General features: G+C 40.0%; 2 protein-coding genes across 22 annotated transcripts in view; one reads left to right on the top strand and one right to left on the bottom strand.

Annotated features, from left to right (window-relative positions):
• LOC309646905 (uncharacterized protein) overlaps positions 1–17,021 on the bottom strand; it is a gene marked incomplete at its 3' end in the record, with an annotated part of 286,525 nt that extends 269,504 nt beyond the window's left edge. For 14 of the 21 annotated variants that reach the window (XM_082433736.1, XM_082433731.1, XM_082433734.1 and 11 more), the window contains exons 1-2: positions 16,454–17,021; positions 12,835–12,930 (exon numbers count right to left, since the gene is read on the bottom strand). In XM_082433736.1, the coding sequence (XP_082289862.1) occupies positions 12,835–12,930; positions 16,454–16,971 (614 nt within the window). In that variant the 5' untranslated portion in view covers positions 16,972–17,021. Of the gene's footprint in view, positions 1–12,834; positions 12,931–16,421 lie in introns of all 21 variants that reach the window. The other 7 variants (XM_082433726.1, XM_082433727.1, XM_082433738.1 and 4 more) reach the window with 1 other exon arrangement.
• A 24-nt stretch (positions 17,022–17,045) lies between these two features.
• The window catches only part of CYP7B1 (cytochrome P450 family 7 subfamily B member 1), a 183,974-nt gene continuing 176,589 nt past the window's right edge, over positions 17,046–24,430 (top strand). The window contains exon 1 of the mRNA XM_082433677.1: positions 17,046–17,303. Coding sequence (XP_082289803.1) covers positions 17,191–17,303 — 113 coding nt within the window. The 5' untranslated portion in view covers positions 17,046–17,190. The remainder of the gene's footprint in view (positions 17,304–24,430) is intronic.

Below are 24,430 nucleotides of genomic sequence, written 5' to 3'. Positions count from 1 at the left end.
CCATGCTAATACTAATCAAAAGAAAGTGGGAGTAGCTATAATAATTTCTGACAGAGTGGACTTCTGAACAAGGAAAGTTATCAGGGATAAAAAGGGACATTACATAATGATTAAGGGGCCAATTCTCCACGAAGGTATAACAATCCTTAAAATGTATGCACCTAGCAACAGAGCAACAAAACACATAAGGCAAAATCTGATGGAACTGCAAGCAGAAATAGATGAATCCACTATTATAGTTGGAGACTTCAAAACCCCTCTCTCCCAAATAGACAGATATAGCAGACAGAAAGAACATAGTTGAACTCAAAAACACTGTTAATCAGCCAGATACCATGGACAGCCATAGACTACTTCATCCACCAACAGCAGAATATACATTCTTCCCAAGCTCACATGAAACATTTGCCAAGATAGACCACATTCTGGACCATAAAATATACCTTAACACATTTTAAAAACAGAAGTTTGACAATGTCAGCTCTCAGATCAGGATGGAATTAAACTAGAAATCAATAGCAGAGAGACAGTGGAAAATCCCCAAATACATGGAGATTAAACAACACACTTCTAAATAATATACGTGTAAAAGAAAAAAAAAAATCTCAGGAAAAATTTTAAAATATTTTGAAGTAAATGAAGATGAAAATACAACTATCAAAATTTTGAGATGCAGTAAAAGCAATGTTTAGTGGGACACTATGTCTACGGAAGATAGAGATGCCGTATGGAGCCACTGGCAGGTCTCTGAAGGTGAATCACAGAGGAAACCTTTAAGATTTTAGAGCAAGGCCACAATTCTTTGAATGTAACTATTCTCCTTTTGAAAAACAACTTCTGGCTTGCCTCTGGGCCTCATGGAAACAAAACACTTGACTGTGGCCACCAAATTACCATGCAACCTCGGCTGCCCATCATGACCCGGGTCTGACTCACCAAGCCATAAAGTTGGTTGTAGACAGCAGCACTCCATCAACAAGTGGAGCTATCATGTATCAAGCTCAAGAAAATCTTAAAAGCACAAGTAATTTCTACAGCCAACTCTATTGCTGCTACATAACCTTGTTTTTCAACCCACAACTATTTTCTGTGATCTGATTACCTAAAAAGAAAAAACTTTCAGTCTGCTGTACAAAGAGTGCTGCATGATATGGTGGCACTACCCAAAAGTAAATAGTTGTAACTCTACAGCCCATTTCAGAGACAGCCCTGAAAAACAGTTGTGAAAGCAAATCCTCCAAGTGGGAAGAACTTCAGTCAATGTACCTGGTGTTTTTTTTCTGCCTGGAAAGACAGATGACCAGAAACACAGATCTACATTTAATCATGGGTAGTAGATGAGAGTTTAGTTGTATGATCAGGTATTTAGGGGAAAAATGATTGGAAGATTTTGACAAGGAGGTCTCAGGAAGAGGTATGTAGATAAACCTCTCCATATGATTATTAACTGTAAAAATAGTTTTGTTCCATATGAATGCTTCCTAAAGAGCAACCTCAGCAGAAGATCTTAATAAATAGCTTCTTTCCTCAGCTATGCCTACTCTTAACCAATGAGCTCATGAACAAAATGGCCATGGGGGAATTCCCTGGCAGTCCAGTTGTTAGGACTTTGTGCTTTCACTGCTGAGCCGCCCGGATTCTATCCCTGGTTGGGGAAATAGGATGCTGCAAGCCATGTGGCGTGGCCAAAAAAAAAAAAAAAAAAATGGCCATGGTAGCAGGAATGGAGTTAATACATCTGCAAGTTATTAATCTTTCTGTACCTTTTTTTTCATAGTTAAAATAAAGACTATAAAAGTACCCACCCAACAGGGTTATTGTGAGGCCAAATGAAAATACACATAAAAGAACTTAGAACAGTAAGCAGCACACAAGTGATTAATAGATATTGAGTGATTATCTATCTATCTATCTATCAAATATGTGTTAAGCACCAACTATATTGAAGACCCTGTGTAAGAATATAGTCATGAACTAAACAGGCAGAGTCCCTGCTTTCATAAGCTGACATTCTGGTGGAGAAGTCATTCAACAGTTCATTACAAAGAACTATTATTTAATGACAATATCATAAGTGCTAGCAAAATGAAGTCCAATACTCTAAGGAGGCGAAGAACAGATTGGACTGACCTAGCCTAGGGAATTAGGAACAGGTTTCCTAAGTAAATAATGCCTAATTTCAGTTCAGGAGATTTAGAATTTAGCTAGTCCGAGTAGAGTGGATGTTGAATTGCAGACAGAAGAGAGATTATGTGGAAAAGGCTCAGAGAGAACCAGGGTCATTGACAGAACCGAATGGCAGTATCAGAGTGCTGCAAGGGTTGGTGGAGAGAGATGAGCCGAGGGTCTAGCCGTTCAGGATCGTGAAGTGAAGGAGTTGAATGTTACTCAGAAAACAATGTGATGTCACTGTAGGGATTTAAAATATTATAGTGACGTGATTAGATGTGTATTTTTAAAAATTATCGCTGTTTTTATGGTGTAGAGAATAGATGGATGAATAGGGCAATAGTAAATCTGAGGCCATCAATTTGGAGGCTACTGCAGGAGTCCAGAAGAGAGGTGGATGATGCCATCTTGGACTAGGGTGATGGCTATAGAGGGGGAAAAGAAGGAGACAAATTTAAGATGTGTTTTAAGGTAGACTTTACATGACTTAGAAGCAGGGTTGACTGCCCAGTTTTGATCATGAGCAACTGGATGGATGGTAGTGACTTAGGAAAAGGAGTGGATGTGGTGGGTATGATTAAGGGTTGTTTAGACATGCTAAGTTCAAGGTGCTTATGAAACAACCATATGGGCTGTTTACTTATTTATTTATTTATTTATTTATTTATTTTTGGCTGTGTTGGGTCTTCATTACTGTGCGAGGGCTTTCTCTAGTTGCGGCAAGCAGGGACCACTCTTCATCACGGTGCGCAGGCCTCTCACTATCGTGGCCTCTCTTGTTGCGGAGCACAGGCTCCAGACACGCAGGCTCAGTAGTTGTGGCTCACGGGCCTAGTTGCTCCGCGGCATGTGGGATCTTCCCAGACCAGGGCTCACACCCGTGTCCCCTGCATTGGCAGGCAGATTCTCAACCACTGCGCCACGAGGGAAGCCCCTGGGCTGTTTTATAGACAGTGTGGTATGGGGTTATCTCTTAGAGAAATCTGGAGATACACATTCAGGAGCTATTACATAGACATGATTTTTAAAGTTTTCCTGTTAAGAGTTTGTTTTTTTTTAATCGAGGTATAATTGGCATAACATTACATTGGTTTCAGGTGTACAACATAATGACTCAATATTTGTATACACTGCAAAATGATCACCACAATAAGTCTAGTTAACATCCATCATGATACGTAGTTACAAAAAATATTTTTTCTCATGATAAGAACTTTTAAGATCATATATATATATGATATATGTAATCTTAAAAATATATAGGTTTTTAAGTTCTTAAAATAATATATATTTTCTTTATATATTCATCCATCAATGGACACTTAGCTTGGCTATTGTAAAGAAGGCTATTGTAAAGAAGGCTGCAATGAACATGAAGGTACATATATCTTTTCAAGTTAGTGTTTTCATTTTCTTCAAATAACTACCCAGAAATGGAATTGTTGGATTATATGGTAATTCAATTTTTAATTTTTTGAGGAACCTCCATATTGTTTTCCATAGTGGCCACATCAGTTTACATTCTCACCAACAGTGCACAAGGGTTCTTTTATCTCCACACCCTGTCCACCACTTGTTATAGCTTGTCTTTCTGATAACTGCCATTCTAACAGCTGTGAGATGATATCTCATTGTGGTTTTGATTTACATTTCTCTGATGATTAGTGATACTGAACATCTTTTCATGTACCTGTGTGTCTTCTTTGGAAATATGTCTATTTGAATCCTTTGCCCACTTTTAACTGAATTGAATGTTTTTTGGCTACTGAATTGTATGAGTTCTTTGTATATTTTGGATATTAACCCCTTATCAGTAATATGATTTGCAATTTTTTTTCCATTCAGTTAGTAGTTTGCCTTTTCATTTTGTTGATGGGTTCCTTTGCACTGCAGAAGCTTTTTGGTTTGATGAGGGCCCACTCATTTATTTTTGCTTCTGGTGTCCTTGCTTTTGAAGTCAGATCCAAAAAATCATCACGAAGACTGATGTCGAGGAGCTTACCACTTATGCTTTCTTCCAGGAAAAATGCTCTTTCTGCATCTATTAAGATGACTGTACGATTTTTTTCTTCATTTATCATATTGATTGATTTGCAGATATTGAACCATTCTTGCATCTCTGAGATATTGATATATGCCACTTGATCCTGCTGTATGATCCTTTTAAAGTATTGTTGAATTCAGGTTGCTAATATTTTGTTGATTTTTGTATCTGTGTTCTCAGGGATACTGGCCTGTAATTTTGTTTCCTTGTGGCATCCTTGACTGGTTTAGGTATCAGGGTAATGCGGGCCTCATAAAATAAGTTTGGAAATTTTCCCTCTGTTACATTTTTTGGAAAAGTTTGAAAAGGATTGGTATTAATTCTTCTTTAACTTTTGGTAGAATTCATCAGTGAAGCTGTCTGGCCCTGGACTTTTATTGGTTGGGAGGTTTTTGACAAATGATTCAATCTCCTCACTCGTAGTCCGTCTGTTCAGATTTTCTATTTCTTCATGATTCAGTCTGGGTAGGTTGTATGTTTCTAAGAATTTAACTATTTCCTCTAGATTATCAAATTTGTTGGCATGTAACTGTTGATAGTAATCCCTTATAACTCTTTGTATTTGTATGGTAGCGTTTGTAATGTCTCCTTTCATATCTAATTTTATTTACTTGAGTCCTCTCACTTTTTTTCTTGATGACTCTAGCTAAAGAGCTGTGAATTTTGTTTAACAAGCTCTTAGTTTTGTTGACCTTTTCTTTTGTCTTTTTAGTCTCTATTTCATGTATTTCTGTTCTGGTCTTTGTTACTTCCTTTCTTCTACTAACTTTGGGCTGTGTTTGTTCTTTTTTTTTTTTTTTTTCTAGTTCTTTAAGGTGTAAAGTTAGGTTGTTTATTTGAGATTTTTCTTGTTCCTTGAGGTAGAATGTATTGCTATGAACTTCCCTTTAGAACCACTTTTGCTACATTCCATAGATTTTGGTATGTTGTATTTCTGTTTTAATTTGTCTCTAGCTATTTTTAAAATTTCTCCTTTGATTTCTTTGATGATCCATTGGTTGTTCAGTAGCTTGTTGTTTAATCTCTACCCTTCTATGTTTTTTTTTTTCAGTTTTCTTCTTGTAATTGATTTCTAGTTCCACAACGTTGTGCTCAGAACAGATGGTTGATATGATCTCAATCTTCTTGAATTCACTGAGACTTGCTTTGTGGCCTAACATGTGATGTAGCCTGAAGAATGTGTACTTGAGAAGAACGTGTACTTTGCTGCTTTTAGATGGAATGTTCCGTATATATCTGATCTAATGTGTCATTTAAGACTTACATCATTATTGATTTTCTGTCTGGATGATCTATCCGTCAATGTAAGTGGGGTATTAAAGTTCCCTACTATTATTATATTGCTGTCTATTCCTCCCTTTAGGTCTATTAATATTTGCTTTATATATTTATATATTCCTCTTGTCCAGTGCATAAATATTTACAAATTTTATTTCTTGTTAGACTGACCTCTTTACCATTACATAATGCCCTTCTTTGTCTCTTATTATATCCTTTATTTTTAGGTTTATTTTGTCTGATATAAGTATAACCACCCCAGTAGAGTATGCAAAACTCCTATGGTTTCCATTTGCATGGAATATTTTTTTCCATCACTTCACTTTCAGTCTGTGAGTGTCCTTACATCTAAAGTTAATCTCTTGTAGGCAGCATCTCGATGTATCTTGTTTTTTTTAATCTATTCAGCTACTCTATGACTTTTGATTGGAGAATTTATTCCATTTTCATTTAAAGTAATTATTGATAGGTATGTACTTATTGCCATTTTTTTGTTCTTTGTTTTCTAGCTGTTTTGCAGTTTCTCCTTTCTCTTGAACTCTTCCTTTAAGATTTGATGAATTTCTTAGTGGTATGCTTAGATTCCTTTCTCCCTGATTAGAGTTTTTAAAAGTTTACTGGTTTAGAGTTTGTAGCAAGAAGAGATGAGCACCTAGGTTCAAGCCCTTTGATGTTTAGTGATTAAGTAGAGAAAGTACTTGCCAAGGAGAATAAGAAGCAACCAGAGAGGTAAGAGGACACTCGGGAGTATACACTCATAAAAATGCAGAGAAGAAAGTATTTCATGAGAGTGTGAGAGTTGCTGAGAGAGCAAATAAGTTGTGGACTGAAAAACAGATGGTGAATCCAGAACCATGGAGCTGGGTTATTGGAGATCACTAGTTACATTGTAGGATTCTATCTCTTCCATCATATTTTGGTCACCTGGGTCTAGGGCTCTGAAGCCGCTGCTTCTTGAAATAGGAAAAGAACATTTTATGTTACATATGATGCATGGGTCACAAAATGACCTTTGTGCTATCAGTATTTTACAGAAATTTTAGCAAAATTGTTCCTTTGTTTTTCTTTAACAGCCTTCATTTTCCAAGGCTCTGTTTCAAGCTCTACAGGAAGTGAAAAAGGAGAGAGAGGTATAGACATAGGAAAAAGGAATGGCTATTAATTCAAAAATTATCCCTTATCTCTCCTATAAACTCTATCCTCTGAACAAGCTTGTGGATTTCACGACTCTATATCTCTTATCCAAGTGCAATGGTGGAAGGACCATTCCTTTTTCCCTCCCTCAAGATTGATAAATCCTTACAGTAAACACAAAAAAGCTGTCAAGATGAGGTCCCTGATAGATACAATTGAGATGTTTTCTTTCCGAAAACAGATACGTTAACTAAGCCTTAAGAGAGACTGTTGTTATTCATTCCTGTTATTTTGGCATGTGACTCTTGCCCTGTCTGCAAACCTTCTACTCTAGATTACTTCTTTACAAAAATAAAGCAAAACAAAATTGGTAAGATTAGTCCCAGCATCTATTGCTAAGGGCCCCTACTGTTTGTTCTTTTTATTTCTCAGAAACAACCAACTAAGCCTACCCTTTGCTCCCTCTAAGTTAGTTCTGTATTCAGGATGTTTTCCTCAAATTAGAGCTTCAATGTTATGTAAATATTGACCCAAGTTCTAAAAATATCTTTTAGAAAAGAGCTAAATTACAAGGTAGGCAGATATGCATTATACATACTGCATATTTATAATACATTATCTAGAAATAATCTAGAAATGCATTAAATATAGTGAGGCAACCCCATACAGTAGAAAAAATACCGCTAGTATTCAGATTAATAAATGAGAATCCATCTGCTTGCACTATCTAGCTCCTAAACTTGGTCAAGCTCATGGGAATATTGTGTAGATGAAAATATGTAGCTTGGTGATCAGCACATTGTGGGTACTCAATAAATATTCATTTCATTTCATTTCTGAACATTAGTTTTCTAATTTTCATTCATTTGACAAATATTTATTGAGAATCTACTAAGTGCCACACACTCTCCCAAGCACTGTGTGTACACTGGTGAAATAGACACACAGACAAGGTGCTTGATGTCAGGGAAGTTACCAGGTATGTGTGTAAAGTGAAGATAACATTCATCTGGCTAGATTGTCAAGCAGTCACATGAGATAATGTTTGAAAATGCCTTTATTGACTCGAAAGAACTATGCTGGTTCATTTTCAGATTTCTAATTACAAAATAATTACGTTCTGATTCTTGATGCAGAAATGCAGAGAAAAGTAGGCAGGCAGAATTCTAATCTATGCCTTAATTTCTGTGTGAGCATAGAAAGTTCCATAAAGCATCACATTATGTTTTTCTTAGCATGTGGGTTGTGTAAATGCTAGAGGACTAAGTGTTTTGCTGAGAAATGGCAGTAAGAATCTAGATAAGGAATAGATTTTCAGGTTGTTCAGAACTGACGCAGAAGAAGCAAAAACAGGAGACATGGCAAAAGAGAAAGGGACTTTGAGGTTCTGGAGCACCAAAAGCAGGAGGAGGAAACTCTGAAAAGCTGAATTAGCCTTTGCCCCTTTCTAGATCAAGAATCATTATAATGGTGGGGAGTAATAGGTAGAGAAAAGACATCTGTCTCTAAATGGGACTCTCTGAGACACCTATAAATGCAGAAGGGGCTCATGTTAATATGTGTCCATCCACAGACATTCTAAGTGACCAATCACTGTCATTAGAGCACCTTTAAGAATGGGAGGGAGGGGACAACATTCTTCTCTAATTTCCCTAACATTTATTTACATTCTTGAAAGAGAGAATAGTTAATTTTGCTTTTTAAATTTTTTAAATTGATATTGTTGATGATGATAATTATATTTTGAAAATATTTATGCTCATTGTTCAGAAGAAATTTTTCTATAGCTTCTTGATATGAGAGTGGTTTGCTCAAATAAAAGGTGTGAGTTGAATTGCTTTGCTTTACAAAATCAGGAGATATTTGATATTTGAAGAGGAAAATTCTGGAGGGAAAGTAGAACTGGAGAGGCTGGACTCTGTCAGGGGGAAGAGAAAGAAATTTCCAACTGCAATGCAGTCCAAGAGGACTAGGGGAACATAAAACGTTGAGGATATTTTGTGTGGAACCTTATGTTCTGTACAATGTGACCTCTTACAAATTTGTAGCAGAGGCTTCAGTGCCTGCTGTGTTTGGGTTTCTTGCAGAAAGAAGTGAAAGTACAGAGTTGCCTGCTGGTTATCAGTTGTTCTAGGATCAAAACAGATCCTGCACATGTGATTTTAGGAAGTCCCTGGCTGATGTTGTCTGATATACCCATCTGAGTTATAGCTCAACCCCAGAAAGCAGAAAATCAGACTTTTTTTCAGAATCATTACAAATCAATTAATTTCTTCTTGCATTAGTGCAATGTTTGCTCATAAATAAGAATATTCAAAACTTCCAGCATATGTATAATTGCTAGTATTTATTGCTTTCATAATGTCAAAATGTAGCACTCTTTGTTGGTGGAAGAAAATTCCAGACTTCAGAGAGGAAAGGGGAAAGGAATGGATCAACCATGGGAATGTTAGTGATCAGAAAACTGGAGGAGGAAACGAGAAAAAAGCTTCAGAAGACCTTGACGGAATGAATTTGGTCATTTTCCAGTTGAGCCTTGGACAAGAAAGTGGAAGGTGGGGAGAAAGCTGAGAACAGAGTTCACACACTGAGGAGTCAGATAGGAATGGGGGATAAAGAGCGAATGGCCTCTTCTCTAGTCTGTAAAGAAAGGCGTGGGTATCGAAGGACTTCCCATGAATCCAGGTTGCAACCAGCCAGATAAGAGGGGTGGGACTCTGTGAAGGAAGGGGCACCGTGACAGACTGAATAAACAAAATGTAGCTAGTTACTGTAAAAGAAAAATTGTCCCCAGCCTCGTCTGCAGCAGAAATTTTGCCTAGTGAAAGGGAAGAGCTTAGCATTCCTGAAAAATGCTTAAGTGGTTTTCTGATAAAATTTCATGGGTTTGGACTTGTTTGAGTCAACACCCTCATGGACTGTCCCCTATCAGCCAGGAGTTGAACAGTGGTTAGCTGACGTTCTCTTTCTATAGTGTTTCTAATCAGAGTAAATGTTTGAACTGACCTCCTAGAGGCTTTCCTGTTGCAATATTGTAATAAATCTTTGACTCATAAACACACCAGTTCCCCCCTTACCCATGGTTTCACTTTACGAAGTTTCAGTTACCCTCAGTTCACTGTGGTCTGAAAATATTAAATGGAACATTCCAGAAATGAACAATGTATAAGTTTTAAAGCTCGTATTATTCTGAGTAGCGTGATGAAATCTCACGCCATCCGCTCCGTCCCACCTGGGACATGAACCACCCCTTTGTTCAGCGTAACCTGCCTGTTAGCCACTTAGGAGCCCTCTCGGTTATCAGATGGACTGCTGCTGTATCACAGTGCTTGTGTTCAAGTAACTCTTATTTTACTTCATGATGACCCCAAAGTGCAAGAGTAGTGATCCTGGCAATTCAGATGCCAAAGAGAAGTCTTAAGGGTGAAAAGGTGAAAGTTCTTCACTTAATAAAGAAAGAAAAAAAAAATCATATGCTGAGGTTGCTAAGATCTGTGGTAAGAACAAATCTTCTGTCTGTGAAATTGTGCAGAATGAAAAATAAATTGGTGCTAGGTTTGCTGTCGCGCCACCATCTGCAAAAGCTATGGCCAAGGTGCAGGATAAGTGCTTAGTTAAGATGGAAAAGGCATTAAATTTGTACAATAAGATTTTTTTTTTGAGAGAGAGAGAGATCACCTTCACATAACTTTTATTACAGTATATTATTATCATTGTTCTATTTTGTTATTCGTTTTTGTTATTAATCTCTTCTGGTGCCTACTTTACAAATTAAACTTTATCATAGGTATGTCTGTACAGAAAAAAACAAATATAGGCTTTGGCACTATCTGTCATTTTCGGCATCCACTGGGGGTCATGGAAGGTATCCCCTGCAGATAAGGGTGGCGTACTGTAGTCTAAAGGTTTTTTCTTTAACATTAGAATCACTTAATAAACATGATTGCTGTATCTCAGAAGCTGAGAGGCTGGTGTTACTATGGTTCTGCCAGTGAGAAAGAGAGCAACTACAAAATGAATGAATGCAAGACTCATCACCATCGATGCGCTACCTGCCCTGATACATTTCTGTGGCACCATAGCGACACTATGTAGTGGTCACTGCGTACATAGTGGACACTATGCGTATGTAGTGGTCACTGCGTACATAGTGGGCACTGTGTACATAGTGGTCGCTGCGTATATAGTGGACACTGTGGATGTAGTGGTCATTGTGTACGTGGTGGACACTGTGTATGTGGTGGACACTGTGTACTTAGTGGTCACTGTGTTGTGTCACTCAGATTCTGTCAGGATGGGAGAACCTATGCGCTCCGCTTCTGCGAGTGTCACCAGCTGCTTCAGGAATTGCCTTCAGCTAAAGAGAGCTCCTTTCCAAGGTCACCCTCAGCTTTCCATATTCCTGAGGGCAGTCCACAACCAAAGGCATGTTGATATTGAGACCTGAAGGCCTGGACCTTCACCCCATCTTGGGGTAATTCTAAAGGGCTGCCTGGGTTCTCAATATCCTCAGGGGCTGAGTCTTTGGATGAGACTGCACCCCAACCCAATACTTCCCTCTGTCTGTCAGTTTCAACCCCTGGTGTTGATCCTGAGACTCTGTCCTAATATAGTCCTGTGCTGGTCTGTCTCTCTCTGAGTCTGTTTTCCAAAACCTCTCCTGTAACAGGTAGAAACAGCAGAACCTGGTGGGTAGATTTTATTCCAGACCAGGGCTTTTGTTGCTTCTCCAGGAACCAGCCTGGCCCAAACCGTCCACCCCCACCCCCCAAAAGAAGTTTTTGAGTCTAAAATTCTCCCTTAGTGAACAGAGATAGCTGGGGGATAAGTTTGTAGGGACCCTTGTGCTTTCTGTCCTCAGAAATCTGGGTTCAGTGGTTAATCAGGAAATGAAATGTTGGAAAAGCCAGTGAATCAGAAACAGAGATGGAGAGTCTCAAATCTTGGCATGGGAAGTAGGATCAGATCATGAGTATGAACTAAGGGTTAGCATGGGATTGTGAATTTATAAGCCGTTGTATTCAAAACTCAAGTGTGTATAAGTAATGCCAAGACTATTAAACAAGAAATGACAAAACTCTTGAATCTTTTCCTTCCTCTTGAAGATAATCAGAGCCATCTGTTCCACCATTTTTAAAGCTGCTTCAAAATTATTATATTCAGGCCTTACCTAAAATTGTACTTTATTAAAAAAAGAGTTAAATGTAACAATACTCTCTATTGTTGGGTCACTGTGTTCATTCAACAGCATTTTATCAAATAAGCATTTCTGCCTGCCATGTCTGTATGTGTAAGCTGAGTGCTAGGTCAACACTATAAATTGGCTTTTTAGGAAAAAGGGAAACTAAAGGGAAAATAAGTGCATTGTTTACATTTTAAAGAAAGACAGAATAAGAGGAAGAATTTGTGATTTAAGATATTTTTGGTCAGGTTCAGGGCCAGCATCTAAGGTGCCTCACTATTTACTATGTGCCGATTAAACAATACTAACAGCAGTCTCAGGTTTCAGGATATATGTATATATATATATATATATATATATATTTACCATCATTGCTATCTTAGCTACAACCAGAATAGCTACCTTAATCAAGCAAGAAATGGCACATTTTACATTTTAATTGGGTAGAAGTAATACATCAACAGGCTAACACCTTAGTTGGGCCGAGCTTGTCTGATAAACTCATTTCTATTTACACCCTCTGCCAATGGAGCACAAGGTGCTCAAATGCAAAAAAAGGGAGAAGCTCCAGGCATCTTGACTGTCATATATTTACTGTTCACAATTTCATCCTCATAAACCTATAGGGAAAGTAGTCTTGTAACATTTTTCAGATGGGAAAGCCAAGACTAGCCTCTGAGCTAGTGAGGTAGCTCTGAGGTAGGCCAGGGTATAAAGCAGAGGCCCAACTGTCTCCATGGGGTGCCTCGGTCATGGGCAGCTCAAGGTAAGGAGAGAATCCCTAAAAATGGAGGCCAGAATGATTGAACAGATGTGGTAAGGGGTTAGCGAAAGAAAGCTCTAAGGAAGGCAAGATGGTACCGTGGAAGGAGGGATGAATGCACAGTGGAATGTACAAGCTGAATAATCATGGGTGCCCTGAAATTCTCTGAGTCGTGGTTTTCTTCATGTCTAAAGGACTAGTAATGCCTACAGAGGTAGGTTTTGAAGATTAAATAAAATGTGTGTGTAAAACATGAAGCAGTACCTGGCCCATGGCAGGTCCTCTCCATCCTTGCTCCCTTCCTCTTCAGTTTTCTTCCCTTCCTCTGCTTCACAATTTTGCCCAGAAGTGGTCTTAATTCTAATAGAAGGGGATAGGAAGTCAAAGTTAGTTAAGACAAAGCTCACGAGCCAGGGGAGAATAACAGCAGTCATTCTTTTCAGTTAAAGTTCTGACTCAAACCCAATCTACATTTTATGTCAAAACGTTATGGGACATGTCAGGCTTGAATACTCAAACCTGTTTTTAGGAAATTCCCAATATTAGAAAAATAATGTGTAAAATTCCTCTTTGACAATTTCCACAGTGGGACTTTCAAATGTTTCCCAATAACTAAAGCCTACAAGATGCCCTTTCCCCAGCACATCATTTGCTTCCCAGGAACTCACAAGATTGCAGCCATATTGGTGCATGTTCTTAAATCCCTTCATTTTTACCCCACAATCTCACATGGACTAGCCCCTTTTCTTTCTCCTTTCCAACGTCAACACTTTTAGTCCTTTTAGGTCCATCTCTTTGAAGGAAGAGCCATCTCATTCACTTTTATAGCTCCATCAGTCCAGACATAGTGCCATGGGCACAATTTGCACTTAAAAGAAGTTACTGACAAAATAGGTGGACTTGGAGGTCTCAATCCAGTGTATTCATATTTTCAAAGTCAGGGCAGGACTGGAAATTCCCTGGCAGTCCAGGGGTTGGGACTCCTTGCTTTCACTGTTTTAGGGCCTGGGGTTTAATCCCTGGCTGGGGAACTAAGATCCCACAGCCAAGCTGTCAAAAAAAAAAAAAAAAAGAAAAAGAAACGACAAAGTCAGAGCAGGAGAATTAGGACATCGATGTTGAAATGCAGGGAAATAGTCATTTTTCAAGTTTTGGTGACTTCCAAACATGCTCTTTAGATTCAAAAGAGAAGGCCTCAAGGGAAGCAGGGCCAGAATTCAAGCCCTAATCATAGACTAGAACGAGAACAGAGAAAGAGGCTGACAGCTTAGACCACCTGGTAGATGAGGGTCAGCTGGGCTGGGGGGGAAGGCTTTGGAGTATGACCTGTCACCTAGACTTTCATAGCTCTTCCTTTAGAGACTCCAATATATCACGCTCTCCCTTTACTCCCTCTGGTCCTACTTCTGTTTTTGCTTGTCTTTTTCTCTCTCCGTGCGTCTCACAATCAATATTTTCTGAAGAAAGATGATTAGGCTAGTTGCTATCTGTACTGAACACATTTCCACATCTGGATACCTCAAAGTATAAAGGCCACCCCATGACTCTTTTAGATCTGACTGTTAACCCTGGTCTAATTCGTGTAGCCAAGGTACATAAGATACTAACATTGGTAGCCAGTGTTGAAGGAAATATTTGTGGCTGATTTCTGGAGGGGACCATTGGGCAGCTAGAATTTAGTTGCCTTACCTGTATGCCTTATGAACCCCCGTGCTGAAATTAAGCTAGAGTTACCAGATTTAACAAAAAAAAATATAGGATCCCAAGATAAATTTGAATTTCATATAAAGAACAAATAATACTGAATGCAATATTTGGGACATACTTATATGTGCTCCAATGGTTGCCTGAGTTCCAGGCATAGTGTCTACATTCTAAACAGCAGAAAACAGGAAGGAAGCAAAGGGCCCGACCATTCCTGTTAAGGACACTTCCCTGAAGTAACACCTTAAACTTAGCCTACTGGTGAGAATTCAGTTGCATGGTCACTTCTAACTACAAGGAAGGCTGGGAAAGCAGTCTTTATAATGGACAGCCATGTGCCCGTTAAAAATCGAGGCCTGTTACTGAGAAGGAGGGGGAAGCAGACACGGAGGGTCAACTAGTCATCTCTATCAGAGAAGTGATGGAAATAAAGGCATGTTTTGGAGGTAAACTAAATTGAACTGGATTGAATATAATGACGCTGATACTGGGTTACAAAAGCAGAAGAGGAATAAAAGAGGTCTTTAGATTTTATTTCAACCAGGTCAGTTTACAGTATGGAGCCCCCTTTTAGCAGAAATGGAAAACAAAAAAGAAACATATATTCAAAATGTATTAAGTGTATACCATAAAGCATTCTAAGTAAGATACTATACAGATACCATAGGGAGATGACACAGTCGCTAACCAAATGTAGCAGGTGGCAGTGTAGTCTTCTTCCTTCCACCTACATAAGACACTGTGATTAACTGCAGGTGTTTTCTGTTATTAATGTTATAAAATAAAATGTTTAGCATGGTGCCTGGCACATGGTAAATGTTCAATACATTGATTAATACTGAACATTTTAACCTCTATTTTCAAAGAGAAGAGTCATCCAGGAGATCAAATGGAAAACTAAAGTATAAAAGTTGAGGCTTCTCGTGAAAATTAGTGAGAGGCGCTTTTTGCAGTGGGTACAGAAATGCACAGCATGGATACCATCCTACATGCTGGCTCTGAAGGCCAGGTAGTGATGGAAACCAATTTGCTTTTTCTTGGAGGAGACAGAATAGCTGTTGGCTCACTGTACCCTGATTTCCTGGAAAACTGAATTTACAACAGGAGAAAGGAAAGGCAGTAGAAAACGCTGGAATAAAAGTCAGATGAAGAAACTCATAAACATTAGAGTTCTCATGCTTGCCCAGCCATTCACAGCTTTAAGGCCAAGGACAGCAACACAGTAGTGATTCAGTTCTGGAGCATGGACCAAGGGCCAGGCACATGCAAAGTACTTCCAACTACAGTACCTCAACTCCAGGGTCGGGGGCCAGGGCGACAGGAGGTAGAGAGTAGTTGCAGACAAAGTTGTCTAAGAGATGATTCTCACCTTCTATAGCAGGCAAGACAGACATAGACAGAAATAACTCAGATAGAGAGGGAAAATGTGATGGAGTGAAAAGCAGAGACAGCGTTAAAAGTACAGAGGAAGGAGAGATTAATTACAAGAGTAAGGAATAATTTCTAGAAGGAAGTGGTATTTGAACTGGGCGTTGACAGGTAGGTAGAATTTTAGTATTTAGGGGAGAGAGGAAACTTTTTCAGGCAGAGAGAATGTCATAAGCCAAGGTGTGAAAGGGCTGATTGTGAGGGCCACTGTGGCTCAAGCTTTCATGTATACGGAACTGTCCTAGCCATGGGATGGAGACAAATTGTGGAGGCTTCTCATTGCAGGTTGAAGATTTACCTTTATCACAAAGGCAACCAGTAAGAGTTTCGAACAGGGTCAAAGCTGGATAGGTCTGTGTTTTAGGGACGTGGCAATGGAGAGGATGGGCTGGAAAACTCAAAGGCTGGAGGTACGGAGACCAGGTGTGAAGTTGCTGTAATAGTCTTGAGAACTGCGCAAATAACATCTTGCGTAAAGGAAAGAACACAGTGGCACTGGAACAGCCTTGGTTAGAATAGTTTTTAATTACTTACCAGCCGAGGGACCAGACTAAATTACCTTAACCTGAGCCTCATTATATGTTCTCTAATACATTGCTAAAACTTAACGTTCCAAGTTTGGTGTGGAGAGTAAATACACACGTGCGAAGTAATGTGAATGGTCATTACTCAGGAAAAGACATTTTCAAAGTTTCTCCCTCACCCCTTCTAAGGCCAACCTGCGGGGCTTGTACCACTTCTGTCGTAGTACCTTAGCGTCGTTTTGCAATAGCGCGTTTCCTCTGTCTTCTCTCTTCCTGGATGGTGTGTCCCATGGGGACTCCTGGAGGGTCCCGGCCCAGCTCTGGTCCCGGTCTTGCCGGCCTCGGGGACTGGCCTCGGCGCCCAGCAGGCGCGGGAGCGAGCAGGGAAGCGCGGCGTGGAAGCGGGGGCGCAGGCGCGCGGGCATCCCGCCGGCTGGGGGCGGGGAGGAGGGGCTGCCGAAGAGGTCGCCGGGGCCAGAGCGCAGCGGGCACAGCCCCAACCCTCTTCGAGGGCCAGCGCGGTCGCGGGGCTCGGGCGAGGGGATGACGTACCCGAACAACTCATTTCCAACTCAGAACTGAAATCCCCTTCCCTCAGGCCTTCAGCGGCTCGAGCTCGGGAAATCCTAACCCCTTTCCCCCTCTTCTCTAGCTCTTCTTCCTGCCCCGGGGGCGGGGGTGGGCGGTGCGCAGTTTTCCAGAGGCGGCCGGGCGGGAGGCGGTGGCCGAACGGGGCGGCGCGCATGGGTCGAGAGGGGAGGGGTGGGCCGGGGGAGGGGAGTCCGGGAACTTTGAGACTCGGCCCCGGGGGCCCTCGGTGATATTCCAGGCGGCGCCGCGCCAGGCCAGCCTCCCGGGACCCTCTGCCGGCTGCAGACTCGTCGGCTGCGCAGCTCGGAGAGACACCCCGGGCCGCCCCCCGCGGCCGCGAGTGATTCGGACGGCGGAAGACGTGGCCGCGGGCATGGGCAGCTTCTCGCCGGAGCCGTGGCTGCCGCGGCCGCTCAGCCCCTCGGGCCTGGTCCTCGCCGCGGCCCTGCTGCTGCTGGTACTGTGTCTGCGCGTGCGGCGCACCAGGTAAGTGCCCCGCCGCCCGGCCGAGCAGCCTAGCGCCCGGCTCACGCATGCGTCCTGGGCCCCGCGACCGCGCGCGACCCAGATGGTCCAGGGAGCCCCTTCCATGACTGCGGGCGCCGGCGTCGCTGGGGGTCGTGTGTAAAGACAAAGGCTTCGTCTGCCTCTTTCCCAGGCACACGCACACGTATGCAAGCGTGGGGACCAAATTCGACTTGCTGCTCCGGGCTCGGTTGTAGTCTGCCCTAGGTTTGCATTATACATTATGCATCACGCATGGCTTCCAGACACACTTTGGTGCCTTGTTACAGTGAGTTGATGCTTTATGGCCTAGCATTCATAGAGTATTTCAGGAGGGGAATTTTCTTTCTTTTCATTCCATTAAAAGTGAAATGTTTTAGGAAAATGCCAGTGTGTGGTATGAGCAATACCTCTGGGTGCCTGTCAGTGCCTCAGTTTACCACTGGTCCGCATCTGGAAAAACGAACTAATAGTACCTCGTGGGATTTTTGTGAGGCCTTAATGAACTTATAATGTGTATTTTATACATTTACTCTGTTATTTTAATTAGAACAGAATAAACAGCATATTAACACCAAAACCCAGAAGTGTGTCACTTCATTATCTGATTTGAAAGGTGGAAGGAGAAACAAGAGAAGTTCAACATAAAAGCACTCACTTTGAAATCACTCTATTTGTCTTTTCTAGCTGGGTCACTTTTCATACTATCAGGTTCTTCTTCATAGCTTTTTTTTTTTTCCTCCCTTGTTTTTTGTTTTTGTCTGATCATCTGGGTGGAGTGTGGTGTCATTCCCTGAGGTAGGGCAGGTTTGGAGGGACGTGTTAGATAAATAGTGAAGTCTGTGTTTCTGGTGCTCAGTGGTGAGGTCCGGGGAGGATATTTAATTACGAAAGTCACAGATATGAAAATGGAACATAAAATCATGAGTATAGATTGGTCACATTGCGAAAAAGTTTGATGGAGAAGTAGGGGTCCCGGGCCACTCTCCTTGTTGAAGAGTCTGGCAGAAGAAGAAGGACCACCAAGGGAGACTGAGAAAGAGGAGCCAATGGCATGGGAAGAAAACCAAGTGAATGTGGTGTCCCAGAAGCTAGGTAGGGACATATTTAAACAAGTAGGGGGAGTTATCTGTGTCAGATGCTGCTGAGAAGTCTAGTGTGTTGAGGACAAAGGACCATCAGAGTTGACAAGATGCAGAATTGGTAAGAGTGAAGCTGAGAGTTAATGGGCATGGTAGCCTGTTTGAAGTGGATTGAAGTGCCATCTGTCCTACAGTAGCTAAGATTTTATATTCAGGCAAGAGTGCAATGTAGTATTATGTTTCATATCTCTTGAGCCAGTAATTCCAGTGATTTTATTTAAAGGAATTTCTCCTGGTGAAATAATCGTGAAGGTCCTTAAAGATTTCACCAGCTCAGTGCTCACCAGGGCTGCTTATAATAGTGAAACATTAGAAAAAAAACTAGATTTCTGAAAAATATTGGTTTAGTTAAAGAAATTCTAGCATATCCGAGTAATAGAAAGTTATGTAGCCATAAAAAACTATAATGTAGACTATATGAAGACATAGAAAGCCATATTCAAGATATATTAAGTGAAAAAAATTTAAAAACACGGTTCGTATACATGGTGTCAATGACCTCCAGCCAAAGACTGCTAGGAACACACCTGTAGTGGAACAAGTTGAGTTATTGCTTACGGCAACTAGAAAGAACACACACCATTCGTTCTGGGTAAAAGAGTGTAGAAAGGACCTATTTATGGCATTTGGGTTTGTGTTATGTGATTTGGGGGAAGGTTCAAGGAAGCAAGGTTTTGCTCTGTTGGTAAGATACTCTCAGAAAGCTGGGGCTGGTCTATGACTGGAGACCTTAATCTCCTCTATGAGGCGAGAGGAATGCATTGAGGCTGAATCAGCAATTAGTAAGTAAGCAACAGACTCTAGAATTAGTAAGGTTTGGGGGATATTTGGTCATTTTATTGACTTAGTATTCATGATTTTTGTCAGTATTTAGACATGATTATGGATTGATCTCGTTTTTGACTTTATAATAGTCACAGAGTGGCTTTCTTTGATCACTTAAATGTTTGATTAAGAATGGCTTAATGTTTGTGCAGTTGTTTCTGTTCATCAGAAGAGCGAAGCGTGGTAGCTACTGTCAACTGAAGAGAAATACACAACCTAAAAGTTGTGAGTTATGTTGTATCCCGGAACCTTACTGAAGACTATATAGCCCAGGAGACAGCCTCTCAGATAGCTCTGAGGAACTGTTCCGAAGAGGCAAGGGAGGCGCCAGGATATCTAGGAGTTTTTGCTGAAAAAAAAAAAATTATGTAGTTGAACATCAAAAGATTACTGCTGATCACAAAAAAACAGACATTTCAAGTTAACGATTTTAGTGCTTTTCTATGTATGGGAAGGTGCAAGAGTCCAGGCTCACTGAAATGATTTCTTACATATGTATCTTCACTATCTGGGGCCAGCGTCCTGTTTTTCTCCATCCTGAATTCCCCCCAGAGTGCCCCACACGGCCAGGGGTGGCTACAGTGGCTGGTGGCTAGGCAGCATTTTGTTTACTGGAAAGGCAGGCAGCACTTTTTGTCCGCACTAGGAGTGCCAAGCAGGCACCTCGATGTCAGGGGTTGTGTTCATCTTTCTTAAAAATATAAAAGGCTGCAAGGATATACCACAGACATTTGAGGGGGGGCAAATTTACATACAATGAAATGTGTAGATTTTAAATGTACCATTCGATTAGTTTTCATACATGTAGACACCCATGTTAACTGTCACCCCAGTCAAGAAATAGAATATTTTCTCACACCTCTTTCTAGTTAGTCCCCACCCCTGAGCTCTGATTTAGTTTTGCCTGTTCTTGAACGTCTTATAAATGGGATTATGCAGTATCTTCTTTTGGGTATGGCTTTCTTCTGTCAACAAAATGATTTTGAGATTCACCCATGTTGTTGCATATGTCAGTAATTCATTCATTCTATTTCATTGCAGAGTAGTTTATGTTCTCTCTCTATATAAACTGGTATATACATGTATATATGTACTATATATATATATATATATATATATATATATATATATATATATATACTACATTTATTATGTATGTGTGTGTGTGTATATGTGTTTACTACAATTTGGTCATCTATTGTCCTTTTAATGGACTTTTAGTTATTTCCAGTCCGGGACCATTACAAATAAAGCATATGTAGACATTCTTTTACAAGACTCTTTGTGGACATATATTTAGTTCCTTCTTGGGTTAAAATCCTGGAACCTATGAGAAGGTTGATGGATCATAGGGTAAAGACTTATACTCACACCCATTTTGGAAAATGCCATTTTTCCAAAGTAACTGTACTTTTGTAACACTTCCAGTAGTACGTACTATATGAGAGTTCCAGTTGCTTGCTATCTTCACTTATGTCTGATGTGGCCAGTCTGTTAGTTTATAAACCCTATCTTTCTAGATTCTGAATTTTATTGTCTTCCCCTGAAGAGTGATGAATTTTGTTATAGTGTGCAGATGTATTTCTGGCCGATTCTCTTGAACTTGGGGGAAGCTTAGTTTTATCCTTTATAAAGATGAGTCTATGGAAAGCTCAAGATATTTACCAAGCTTCTTCTCTTTGATGGGATTCAAACCCTAAACTCTTGTCTCCCCAGCAGTGGGCAGCAGCGGAAATCTCTGCTCAGTTCTTTGAATCGTGCAGCTGATGCCTTCCACAGGGCTCTTTGAAGTCTCCTCCACAGATGCACACTTCCAAGTTTGGCCACCAATTTGAAGGGTGTCTATATGCATGTTTTTCTAGGTTTCTCTTCTTGATTTCCAGCCACTTCAGTATCCCAAACTCTGACACCTCAGTCAGTAATATTGTAGCTTTTTTGCTTGAGTTCCAGCTGTCTCTCCCCCTTGCAGATGGATCAGAGGAAATGTCTACCCTGGACTTAATTCATTATGGGTCTGTTCTTTAAGGATTGACTCCCCTTCAGTGTCTGCCTTCTTTTGCTTGTTCTTTAGTGCATTTAAATCATTTTTTGTTTGTTTATTTTGTCTTTTGCTATCTGTGAAAATGTTAGGTTATTTCAAGCTACCTCACCATTACTGGAACCCAAACCCAGACTTCTAACAGTGATTATATCTAGGTGATATCTTTTTTGTGAAATGATTATTATTTCCTTTTTTATGCTTATATTTTTAAAGTGTCATAATACATACGTATTTCTTTCATAATACAAAAAGAATGATACATTTAAAATAAAACTTTGATAAATTCTTTTAAAATGTTTTTAATCATTTTTTTTTTTTTTTAGAAGAACCAGCATTCTGGGTCAGCATAGTAATAGGATTCTAACTTAGAAGATAAGACTTGGGTGGTGCTAGGAAACCCAGTTCATTTCCAGAAAGTCATGATATATATATGATATATATATATATATATATATATGTGGATATATATATATAAAATATGAAATATGTTTTTGTCCAATAATTAGATACATGTTTTAAAAAAATCACTGTTTACTAATAATAGACTTTAATACAGATACATACTTTCCAATTTATTTTAGAAGACAACATCATATAAAAACAGAGTCTGTGGCAAGGCAGAGTTGAAGACAAACACATCTCTATTATTCTTTCCCTACCTCCCCATCCCCTGTAAAAAGGACAAAAATCGGCCCTACCAAAACAATAGAAAATAAATATAAAATAGTTAAATTATTTTAAATAAATGAAATAAAAATTGTCACTAAATATTATGTTTCCTGAAGAGCGCACTTAAAACAGAATTAAAAGTTTATAATGAATAGGGGAAAGTGTTTACAGAAAATATCATGGGGAAAGGGCAATAGCACACATTTTTTAATCTTACAGTTCAGGATATGAGAGGTCTGAAATGGGCCTTCCTGGCTTCAGTTAAGGTGTTGGTAGGGTTGCATTCCTTTTGGTGGATCCAGGAGACAATCCGTTGCCTTACCTCTTGCAGCTTCTTGAGGTCACCAGAGCTCCAGTCTCTGTTTCAGACTCTGACACTCTTGCCTCTTTCTTATAAAGACCTTAGTGACTACATTGAACCCACCCAGATAATATAGGCTAAGCTTCCCATCTCAAGTTCCTTAATTCAGTCACATTGGCAAAGTCCTTTTTGCCGTGTTAGGTAACATATTTAAGTTAGGGATTAAGGATTAAGAGCTGGGCATAACAGCAAAGGAAACCATAAACAAGACGAAAAGACAACCCTCAGAATGGGAGAAAATATTTGCAAATGAAGCAACTGATAAAGGATTAATCTCCAAAATTTACAAGAGCTCATGCAGCTCAATATCAAAAAAACAAACAACCCAATCCAAAAATGGGCAGAAAGCCTAAATAGACATTTCTCCAAAGAAGATATACAGATGGCCAACAAACACATGAAAGGATGCTCAACATCACTAATCATTAGAGAAATGCAAATCAAAACTACAATGAGGTATCACCCCACACCAGTCAGAATGGCCATCATCAAAAAATCTACAAACAATAAATGCTGGAGAGGGTGTGGAGAAAAGGGAACCCTCTTGCACTGTTGGTGGGAATGTAAATTGATACAGCCACTATGGAGAACAGTACGGAGGTTCCTTAAAAAACTAAAAATAGAACTACCATATCACCCAGCAATCCCACTACTGGGCATATACCCTGAGAAAACCATAATTCAAAAAGAGTCATGTACCACAATGTTCATTGCAGCTCTATTTACAGTAGCCAGGACATGGAAGCAACCTAAGTGTCCATGGACAGATGAATGGATAAAGAAGATGTGGCACATTTATACAATGGAATATTACTCAGCCATAAAAAGAAACGAAATTGAGTTATTTGTAGTGTGAGGTGGATGGACCTAGAGTCTGTCATACAGAATGAAGGAAGTCAGAAAGAGAAAAACAAATATCGTATGCTAACACATATATATGGAATCTAAAAAAAAAAAGGTTATGAAGAACTTAGGGGCAGGATAGGAATAAAGACCCAGATGTAGAGAATGGACTTGAGGACACAGGGAGGGGGAAGGGTAAGCTGGGATGAAGTGAGAGAGTGGCATGGACTTATATATACTACCAAATGTAAAATAGGTAGCTAGTGGGAAGCAGCTGCATGGCACAGGGAGATCAGCTCAGTGCTTTGTGACCACCTAGAGGGGTGGGATAAGGAGGCTGGGAGGGAGACACAAGAGGGAGGGCATATGGGAATATACGTATGCATATAGCTGATTCACTTTGTTATACAGCAGAAAGTAACACAACACTGTAAAGCAATTATACTCCAATAAAGTTGTTAAAAAAATAAATAAATGGATTGAGCCCAGGAGAGGACACATCTTCTGGATGACATCAGAGAGAGTCCCCCTCCTCCAGAGATTCAAAGGGTCCACATTCTGTGACCTCTGAATAATCTCTCCCAGTCATCTTCCTTAATAGAAAATGGAATTAACAGCGACCATACAAGGTAGATACGAGAAGCAAAGTGCATGAGAAATGTGAACACGTTTTGTAAAGTGTGAAGTCACTTGGAAGACAGTTGGCTTGCACAATTAGGTTTCCTTGGTTCTTCCCAGAGATCCTTTTCTCTTAGTTGCTATTTAGGGGGAAAAATAGTGGGATGAGTTTCCTTCCCTCTTTCATCCTTCTCCCCCAACACACAAATCCCCACACCTCCAAAATGCTGTAATTGGTAAGAAATAAGATTTAAATGTTTTTAAGATGAATTTTAGTCAATGTAAAAATTCAATCAGTGATTTTTTTTGAGTTATAAATTGTCAAGGTTATGTAGGTAACAAGTTGTTTTGAAATGTTGGTTTGTTGACATGAGGGTATCACACAAGTCAATTTTCTTTTTTCTAATTACTTAATTACTCCCCAAGGAGACCCCTGGTGCTCCAGATCCCTCACATTGTTACCATTGCCTAGAAAATGAGAGGAACTAGGTTGTCATCACTAGTGGATGTTTTTCTTCTTTCTTCCCTTTTTCTTATAAGAAAATGTAGGGCAAGGATGTGGGCAGCTGAAAGCAAAGCCATTATCTATGCAGAAGAATGCTGATTTAAC

Source organism: Balaenoptera physalus (assembly GCF_965194825.1).
Source record: "Balaenoptera physalus genome assembly, chromosome: 17".
In the NCBI taxonomy this organism is placed as follows: domain Eukaryota; kingdom Metazoa; phylum Chordata; class Mammalia; order Artiodactyla; family Balaenopteridae; genus Balaenoptera; species Balaenoptera physalus.
This window is presented reverse-complemented; position numbering and strand designations above follow the sequence as displayed.